Source organism: Sinocyclocheilus rhinocerous, unplaced genomic scaffold, assembly GCF_001515625.1.
Source record: "Sinocyclocheilus rhinocerous isolate Xijiao unplaced genomic scaffold, SAMN03320098_v1.1 scaffold1458, whole genome shotgun sequence".
NCBI classification, from domain to species: Eukaryota; Metazoa; Chordata; class Actinopteri; order Cypriniformes; family Cyprinidae; genus Sinocyclocheilus; species Sinocyclocheilus rhinocerous.
In genome coordinates this window covers 247,710-258,303 of record NW_015633180.1, presented here as the reverse complement: position 1 = coordinate 258,303, position 10,594 = coordinate 247,710, and the positions used below count along the sequence as shown (strand labels likewise).

The 10,594-nt window shown below is 32.4% G+C and overlaps 1 protein-coding gene across 2 annotated transcripts in view; it reads right to left on the bottom strand.

The window, feature by feature from the left end:
- Positions 1–8,176: 8,176 nt before the first annotated feature.
- Positions 8,177–10,594, bottom strand: part of wls (Wnt ligand secretion mediator) — a 38,556-nt gene continuing 36,138 nt past the window's right edge. Inside the window, exon 12 of one of the 2 annotated variants that reach the window (XM_016556550.1) lies at positions 8,177–9,166. In XM_016556550.1, the coding sequence (XP_016412036.1) occupies positions 9,057–9,166 (110 nt within the window). In that variant the 3' untranslated portion in view covers positions 8,177–9,056. The remainder of the gene's footprint in view (positions 9,167–10,594) is intronic. The other variant, XM_016556552.1, reaches the window with a different exon arrangement.

Sequence of the window (10,594 nt, the reverse complement as noted above, 5' to 3'; positions counted from 1 at the left end):
ATCTGCCGTTAAATTCTTTAAATGTAATAAAAGCAGTGACAACATTTTTATGCTACTATATAAAGATAAATGATGTCACTACCAAATAAAGCAGCACATCAAAAAAGATGGGACAAGGTTATAGAGTAACAAAACCATAATGTTGTGTTGACTTCCATTTATGGTAATGTCATGCCCTATTGATTAGTGAAAAAAGACTTCTAAGGTGAATTTGGATTAGTATCTAACAGTAGTTAATGAACAGATAGCGTATTTCAGAGTTACTCAGCATTAATCACTCTTAATGTTGATGTCAGACAGCAAGGAAATGTAAACTTTGTCCAACTGGTCTTGGTCAAGCTAAAAAGGGGACGTATCATTCTGACCATCTGTCAGTGTTAATGGATGTTTATTTTGTGTCTCACCATGGGTCTGACCCCTACCAAACTTTACAATGGAAAATTGTGTCAAAAGGCAGGAACTTTTTTTTTTCAACTATGGTCTCATTGGATTTCATCCACAAAATTAAGAGCACAGAATCAAGTGTGAGTCATGTACCCCATCTTTTGGAAATAAATGGTAGTGCAGGGATTTAGCTGCCAAAACAACATCTTTGTGGTCACAGGCCAGCATTACAACATAAAAATCACTACCAGATATATATTACCACCAGTAGATGGCATCCTAGCATTTTGAGTTTGATCTTAGCTGTAGCTGACACATAATCTGAAATTTTCAGTGTTAACAGTACAAATAATTAATAAATATTATATATTATATATTAATTATTTAATAATAAATAATTAATAACTAATAATTACTGTTAAAATAATTACTTAATAATCAATACTAATACTACTACTACTAATAATAATAATTATTATTATTTAATACAATTATATAACATTAAATACAAATATATAAATACAAATACAAAAAATATATAAATATAATGGAAAATAAATTACTACTACTAACTAATATAATGGAGAATAAATTACTGCTACTACTTAATAATAATATAACAATACTATAATACTAACAAAACAACTTACAAAATAACAATAAATAATATAAATAAAATAGTTTTAGATGAAGTACAGCATGTCACACTACAGGCCACAGTTGTTATCAACGAGGCATGGAATAAGCCTTGCTCAAAATTCATGATAAAAGTACAACTGAAAAAATACTACAGCTTTATACTAAAAAGATCTTTCATGCACATTCTACAGATTTTATTATCAGCTCCTTATTCACAGACTGATTCGAACTGTTATGGATGGTATTTGAGGCCGACATGAACGCCTAACAGTGGAAGCGCATGACGATTTTGACAAGGGTGATACAATAAATCCATTCATCAGATTGGGACAGAGGTGAATGGCTGGCAGACATAAGGTGGAGTCCACAAATTCTCAAAAACATCATGGCCATCATTTCATCCATCATATGCACTGTATATCATATTTACTGCAGTAACATGTATAACTAAAATGATTAACAGCAGGCCAAGGAAAACCAAAGAGAAACATGAAGAAATAATGTTAGATGCTTGGATAACATTTGACATGAGAACTAGGAAACAATTGACTAAAATGACACATGATCTTGTAATTCTATTATTACATATCTTTAATCTTCTAAAGTACAGTCTTTTCATTTGTGCAGTTCTGAAGTCATGCTCTCGGCAGCTCTTTAAATCGGTTTCTAATGGTATCAGAGGATGAAAATGACTGCACGTGGCTGATCTTGCCAAAGACATTTTTCTGTGAAATCACAGGAGTGAGAAGGCAGTTTATGAGTTATTCAAACTCACATTGCCTGTGAATGGGCTAGTGTTAGTATTATACATATATATATATATATATATATATATATATATATATATATATATATATATATATATATATAATCAATATTTTGAATTAGTGTTTATTTGTATTTTAGTTTTTTAAGTGCTTTGCCAGTGTATCTAGCTTTAAGTGAGAGTGGTGGTGACATATATATGATGGTGCGATAATACAAATCGTAATGTGGCTTCTGAGGAAACCAAAATGGTGCAACACTTAGTTTCACAATCAAACTGACAAAGGGTATGAACAATTGCAACAATTACGAACATTGGCTAAATGTTACAGTGACCTGTGAGGCCAGCCAACCTTTTTATTTTATTAAAGTCTTATAGTCTATACAGTAGTAACAGTGAATACACTGTACATCATAACCAAAAACTAAATAGAAGAAAACTAAACTAAGGTGAAACTGCACATAGTTTTCAGAGTAAGCAGTACATTTACATTTCCTTGAGTAAGAGGAAAACACCAATGTTTGCAGGTTTTGAGTCTACTATGTCATATTGCAGCCAAATGTTTGAGAGCTGGTGGGTTTGGGGGAGCAGTACACTTTTGTTTTTGTCATTTTGGATGTCTAAAAGAAAAAAAAAGAAAACTTTGACTAGTTGGGTCTTGCATATAGTGTAAATTAATTGTATTGCCAGAATTCAACCCAATGCTGATGATTCATGTGCAATGATACAAAAGGTGTATGGTACAACATGTCGCACAAACAGCTGGCATTAGTCAATATATATGTATACATAGGACACATATAACAGAGGACAAATTTGAACAGTTCTGTGGTTACTGCAATGCTAAAAGCCACCACTATCTCAAAGGGAAGTATTGAGTTTGTGTGTCTGTAATTTTTTTTATTCTCAAGAATTCACTCAAAATGAAAATTATTTACTCATGTTGCTCTATTATTAAAGTTGACATGAAATAACAACTTCACTCTTTTCTATACAACAACCATTCATGGTGACCATGTCCATCAAGTTTGAATCAAATAGAAATGTTTAATCAATTCATGATGTGAATTTGCTGCCCAATTCAGAAGGCTGATTCCCCACAGATTAATATAGGAATTTCCAATATATTTGTACAATAGTGTTTTTTGATTTCAGGTCTGCGCAATTACCAAAAGAGAATTCCTGAGAGAATCCATGATGAGAATGCTGATTATGATCTAGTATATTTTTACCAGAGCTGGGTAGATTACTTACAAATTGTAGTCCGTTACTGATTCCAAATTACATGACAAAAATTGTAGTTAGTAATGTAATCCATTACATTACACATTTTAGGTAATATAATCCGAATTCTTTTGATTACTTTTAGATTACTTTTGACCTAGCTCGCTTATCACATTGATTTAAATAGGATAATCTTGTACCATATTGATATAAAAATGCAAAGAAAAAGAAAATATATTCCATTTGTTGTTATTAACAACATAAAGTGCATTAAACATTACAACGTTTCCCAAACTGGGGTTCATAAAGGAACTGCAGGGGGTTCGAGAGTTTAATGAAAAACTAATAATTAATTAAATCATAAAAATGTTAAGTAAAATAAATCATTTTAAAATAACATCCATCAAAATAAAACACTTACTAAAAAAATGAAATATTTTATTTGTTTAACTGCTGTTTACTTAATTATTTACTTATTGCCTTAAAATCTCAGGGGTACATCAAGTACATATATTAGTTGAAAGTTGTTTGGCTGACAAAAAAGTTTGTAAATCCCTGCATTACATGTAGGGTAAATAAATAAAGAATAATGTGAATTTGTGCATGTTAATGTGTTTGAAAGACAAAAGTCTTCCAAAGACATAGTAATGCATAATTAAATAACACAATGAATGATAATTCAAATAAAAATTAATGTGTTCATCAGTAGTTGAAGCAATGTTGAAATACTGAGAAAACTGAAATGATTTTTGTAAATCCAGTGGTCAAACGCTGTGTGGCCTCTCAGTTTTCTGTGTAATTACAGCCACCTGACTAATGAGTGGTCTTTGTGCGAATGTCCACAAAACTGGAAGACTTTCTGAATGCATGTAAACGGTAGGCTATTTTTGAAAAGAACATTTAAAAGATGGAAAAGAGGAGTTAGGGAGAATCAATAAATTATGAATAATTTATTGCTATTGTGTGAATAATATGTAATCATGTAATAAAAAAGTAACTGTAGTCTGATTCAGAGTATTTTAAAATGTAATTTAATCTAATTACAAGTACTTAATTTTTGGAATCTGATTACGTAATCCAGATTACATGTAATCAGTTACTACCAAGCTCTGATTTTTACATACATAAGATTTGACATCAATAATGTGTGGTCACCAGAAACATGAGAACCAAAGACGCTTGGTGCTTTCAAGTTGGATGTCAATGGCACATTGCATCAAAATGAGCTATTTTTGACTGGAAAACTACAGTGAAAAATTTGAATTAACATTTGACAGTGAATTAAACTTTGATCTGTTCATCACAAACACATTCTATGGCTCTAAAAGAATTGGAATATATGTATGTATATAATATATATTGGAATATATAATATGTTTCCCCTCTTTTTGTCCATTTTGGAGCTTGATAGACACAGACAACATGGTAGGGAGGAAAAATTAATCTGCTTTTGGGTAAAGTATTCATTTAAACAGAAATCTAATATGTCTAATATTTAAACTGAAGTACTTGTATGTATGGTAGATCACGGACATTCGCAGGGCCATGTGTCAGCTTTCAAAGGAGATCAGACTAGATTCAAGACACTCTCCTACCCATGAAGACAACATGGATGTGGCTACCACACCGATAACATCAGATTGTTTTGTTGCTCATAAAACAAATACTTGGGAGGACGGCCCTTGTACAGAGTTTGATGAAAGAGAAATGAAGGGCTCCTCAATGGGCTCACATGCAAACTAATGAGTGTGGATCATTAACAGTGTAGTCATGCATGCAAACCCCTTCAGAGGGGCAAAACTAGGGGTTTAAAACATTATATACAAGGCAAGTCTGGACTCTACGTGTCATAGCCCAAGCCCATATTTAATGTGCAGCACATCTCATAGGTATCAATAACTACAGAAAGAAATTCAATCATTCAGTCTCGTCTCTACTTGTAGTTTGATCTGAGGCAGTCTCACGGAAGCTGAGAAATACTTAAAAGGATTTCTGGTATATGTTTATTGTATTTTCATCTTAAAACAACCCTGCCAGAGTCATTTTGGCCTACTAATAACAATGATTCAGAAGTACAGGAATTTCCCTCGCATACCAAAGGGTGGATGATAGGCATTCTCTTTAACTTTAACTTTGTAGTTTATGAGTTAGATTTAAGGCCACCTACTGATTTACAGTTTAATATTTCATACTGACTAACCTGTTGAATCGTGAAAGTTTGTTATCCGCTTCACAACTTGATATAAACTATACAGGATTACAAGGCGACAACTTTCTCTTTTCGACATAAAAATATACCTAGGCCACAAAAAGAAGCAGTAGAGCTGCCACATCTTGTGTTATTTGTGAAATAGAAAATAAATTAAAACCGTAAAACTCATTCGCCGTCGACAGAACACTCTTACCTTTAAAACAATCTCAGAAGTGTGATCTCCTGATGAATCAGAGAAGAAACGGAAACTACGCCCCAGAATTGGTTTTACGTGAACTTCAAAAGGTCCGTGTGTAAAATTGTCTGGAAAATGATCTAAATACTATTTTAAATTAATTGCATTCTTTATCACTATTGTAATGTATTCTTGTTACTTTGTGAATGACACCGTTCGTAACACTTCCACCTACGCTGACCAATCACAGTCGGCGCACGACATGACGTCACCGTCGACCTTTCGAAGCCTTCGAACTGTGGAGAGAGACGTCTCTGCATCTTCTAATAATAAAGCTATAAGGACTGTTAGAATTTGATCTGCTTTTGGACTCTTTGTGTGATTAATTGTATGCAATATAACGGCCTTCTTATTATTATTTAGTTTTTTTATTATTATTTATTTATAGTTACTGATATTGTTGTTGATATTACGTGTTGTATGGATATTTTCTTGCTCATAAAACAAATACTTGGGAGGACGGCCCTTGTACAGAGTTTGATGAAAGAGAAATGAAAGGCTCCTCAATGGGCTCACATGCAAACTAATGAGTGCAGATCATTAACAGTGTAGTCATGCATGCAAACCCCTTCAGAGGGGCAAAACTATGGGTTTAAAACATTATATACAAGGCAAGTCTGGACTCTACGTGTCATAGCCCAAGCCCATATTTAATGTGCAGCACATCTCATAGTTATCAATAACTACAGAAGGAAATTCAATCATTCAGTCTTGTCTCTACTTGTAGTTTGATCTGAGGCAGTCTCACAGAAGCTGAGAAATACTTAAAAGGATTTCTGGTATATGTTTATTGTATTTTTACGTGTTGTATGGATATTTTCTGTATGTTCCAGTTTTCAGATATAAAAAAAAACAACTAGAGAGAGACACCGCTTATTGTTTTCCGCCTCTTTTCCTCCGAATTATCCTCAATTCGGGTGCCCTCTTTCTGTGATTCTGGGAACAATCATTCCCTTTGCCTTGACAAAATAGCAAGGAATGTTATTTTATTGACCATGTTATTTTAGTACTGTCAGGAATTTGTCGTTGTGATAATAGTTGTCTCTTTACATTACGACACTGACAGTCAAAAGTATGAGATTTATGTGTTCCATTGATTCTGCCATTACTTTAAAAAATAGCAAAATTCTTCATCAGTCCACTTGTCCTGGGATTGTAGATGTCCTCAAATATATTTCTTTTATAAGGTTTTTTTATTTTTGTCAAGACAGTGACAAAATTATTTAAAGTCAGTCGTAATCCCGATGGTCCTCACTCAATATTTTACCCATTTAGTGTTATTATATTTTCTGTTTCAAACATGATGTTAACTCAGTTACACAAATAAAGGCTTAAAGAAATTGTCTGGGATTTTAAGATAAGTAGGCTACCCTCATTTTTAAGTAAGCCTTATTAGTAGATAGCAACACCATGCACAGTAAAAAATTATCACTGCATTTGATAAATATTTGACACTTTATGAAAGCATACATATTGAATGGCATTTTTTGAGAAAATAGGAAAAGCTTGAGGTTGCACTAAAAGTGAATACCTATAAACATGGATTAGGTCGGTCTACTATTAAATAAATTGTTAACACCCTAGAATTCAAAGGTCATGGCCACCTCTCAAGCTGAAAAAAAATCACCTCGTGCCCTATAGTGTACAATCTTGAATAGCTGACCCAATTGTGCTCAACAAATAGCCATTACTGTATGGTAGATGTGTATATGTTTGTCTGTCTTATTACATCAGTGGAGCACTAGTCTGCACCTGTTTGAAGAAAACAGCAGGGGATTGTTGAGGCTGAGATCAACTGAAAGGCTGCTGTGTTGCAGAGATGGGCAGCAGGAAGATGATGGCAGCATACTAAGCACTGAAATGGTGCATTTTAGGGTATATGCTATTTAATTGTGATCTCTAAACCAACATTTTCCTATACTTTTTAAAATAGTTTTTTTTTGTTGTAACTATTTTGAATGAGCTTTTATTTTGATATTTTCATGTTAATTTGTTTCAATTTTAGTAATTTTATTTGTGATTGGTTTTTTAATTATTTCTAAATACATATTTTTATTTCAATTTTAGTTTTTTTTTTCTGTGAGTAATTTTGTTGTTCAATAGTTTGTTTTGAACAATAACATAAATAACAATAATTCATAACCAGTGGTGTAACTTTGTTTTAAAAAGTGGGGGGGACAGGAGTGAGTGCGTATGGGTGTGGGTTAATGTATCGACATAGAACTCATTTAGCTTCATTCATAGTTTCATTCTTACATGTACTATAATAAAAATGTATTATTAAGCCCAAGATTCTTCATGTTAGTGATTAAATACATACATACGCAATAAACAGTCGTATTCCTAAACAATCTATCAAAGATGTTCATCAGTGACCGTATATCAAAAGCAGGGACACGTTTGTGTGCATTTTGTTTTGTGATTCAACTGGAATGAATAGATAGTTTCATCTGCATTAGGTACATCCGTGCCACGAGATGTTTAAAAAAAGTGATGGGGACAATATCGACCCTGGCAAAAAGTGATGGGGACATTTCCCACCCGTAAATTATGCCTATTTTCATAACCAAGGAAACATTTTGACTTTGTGCCTCAATTACAACAAAAACAAACAAGCTAAAACTGATATCTAAAGTAAAGTGAGGTTTAAAATGACAGTGATTGTATTTAGTCTTCCAATCATCATCATCAAGTGTAGTTCTGAGACATCGTTCAATTCTGTTCACCAGTGTTTTATTAAGCAAAGTCCCTTTATCCAAACAAATCTAAAATGTGTTTTTTTTATTATTATTTAAATTAGCATAAAAACCCTACATTTCCATGTGATACAATCAAAAATCTCAAAAAGTTTTTTTTTTTTACAATGCAGTGCTACAATACCGCGACTAATGCTTTCATACAGACGAAAACAAGCACATTATAAAAAATATATCTCTACATTGTAACATAATAAACAGTGTTTGCCATTCAGAACACAAGGACCTGAATCTATCTATATGTCACTTGACATCCACATCTTGTTCTGGGGGACCTTGATTTGAACGCGGTCATTCACGTTATGGGTTCCATGGGTGTGTTTACTTTTGGTAGGGAGTGTTTAAGGAAGTCCTATGAGGAAGGATCAACAGAAGAAAAAAAAAACACATGCGTAACTATACAGTATGCTGACAGAGTTTTTCTTCCTTGTTTTGTAATTACAAAAATCAAAGGGGAAAACAATGATCTCAGCTACAGAATACACAAACAAGAAACAATTGCTGCATAATTAAAAGAAATGACCTTGATTCCCTTTCCTCCCAATTTTTGAAGTATTTGTATTGGTCCTTGCAAACACCAGTGCCTTTGCCTATCCACAGTGCGAGATACACATCATAATTTCTCCCAGCACCCACAAGATGGTGTGCAACTCCATTTTTCTACCACTCAGCACAAGCAGATGTTTTAGACTGAACCTTAGTGGAATGGAAAGCCAATAAGTGAAAAGGGGCTTAATATTTGTGAGGCTGTGTTTGAAATGACAGGGAACACAAAGGACACACAAAAGCGTATTGTATGAACTTTTGAGACTTTTGTTGGACCCTGAATAAAGGTGATGGTTACTCTTGAGCTTCTTTGCCGGTCATTTTGTAGATCTCTGTAGGTCCATCCACATGTGTGATGGTGGTGGTCAACTGTATGTCTTCACCACTGTTTCCAGCTTGATCAGCTATATGGAAAAAGAGAGCATAGGAATATGTATCAGTGACTGATCAATACTTGCACATCACATCATTATGACAGGGTAGGAACAGCAGGAAACATAAGTTTCAAGGTGATCATGTCTTCTTCATAAAGAATTCAGCATAACAAATAAAAAATACCCCAAAATTGTTGCAGCACAAGTCTGAACAAACATGGAAAACCATACGTGATTCACTATGTTTGCAATCATGTCAAGAACAAATAACCATACTGTATATATGCAATAACAATAAGCACCATTTGGGAATAGAAACCCATAAAGAAAGTTTCAAACATGAAACTTGTTCCATTATTAGAGGCTATTCAAAAAAAAAAACAAAAAAAAAAGTTAATTTCTCATGTTTTTTTTTTTAAGTCTGTAATGCCCATCAAAGACGCATTTATTTGGTCAAAAAATACACTGAAAACAACAATAATACAGTGAAATTACATTTTTAAATGTATTATTATTTTTTTGTAAAAATGTAATAAAAATAAATGTAATTTATTGCTGTGATGGCAAAGATTAATTTTTAGCAGCCATTACTCCAGTCTTCAGTGTCATATGATCCTTCAGAAATCATTCTAATATGCTGATTTGGAACTACAAATCCTTTGTAATATTATAAATGTCTATACAGTAATTTGATCAATTTAATGCATCCTTGCTAAATAAAACTATTAATTTCTATAAATAAAAAAATGTTTTACTGTAAATATTACTGACCCAAAAGTTTTTAATGGTATAGTATATATTCTTCATAAGATCACATAAACATATTCTACCAAACATCTAACCAGTAAAGTCATTATGAACAGATTTTCGGCTCATACATTTACTCAAATTATAATAACAGGAGAATTTAGGAAGGATATGAGCACTGGCCATTTAAACATTTTACTACCAAATTGTCTATATGTTGTCTACAAAATTTCAGCCTGAGAGCTGAGAGTGACACTTAAAACATAAAACAAAGCCTGAAATATTGAAGTAATGTTTGAAGATATCCAGAAGGCCTACCCTTGTGAAAAAAAGTATACATTATTGTATTTGTAATATATTCCCTGTTTTAATAGTACATTGCAAATATACTAACAAAGAATGTACTATCTTTAAATATATAAAAAGTATATTAACATCATGCTTTTCCCTTTTTTCACAATACAACTTTTAACACACTTTAAAACAATTGTAATTTAGTAGATTTTCTAAAAAATATATTTACAAAAATATACTTGAATTGAAAGTTCTGTTTATTTTTTATAAGTATATTTATTTGCACTTTACTTAAATATATTTTATGAATATTTTTAACTGTGTGCTGAAAATGATCATTGTAACAATGCATTGAAAGTATACTTTCAAAGTAGATTATTAAATAACCTGAAGTTGTAGTATATTTTAAGTCACATT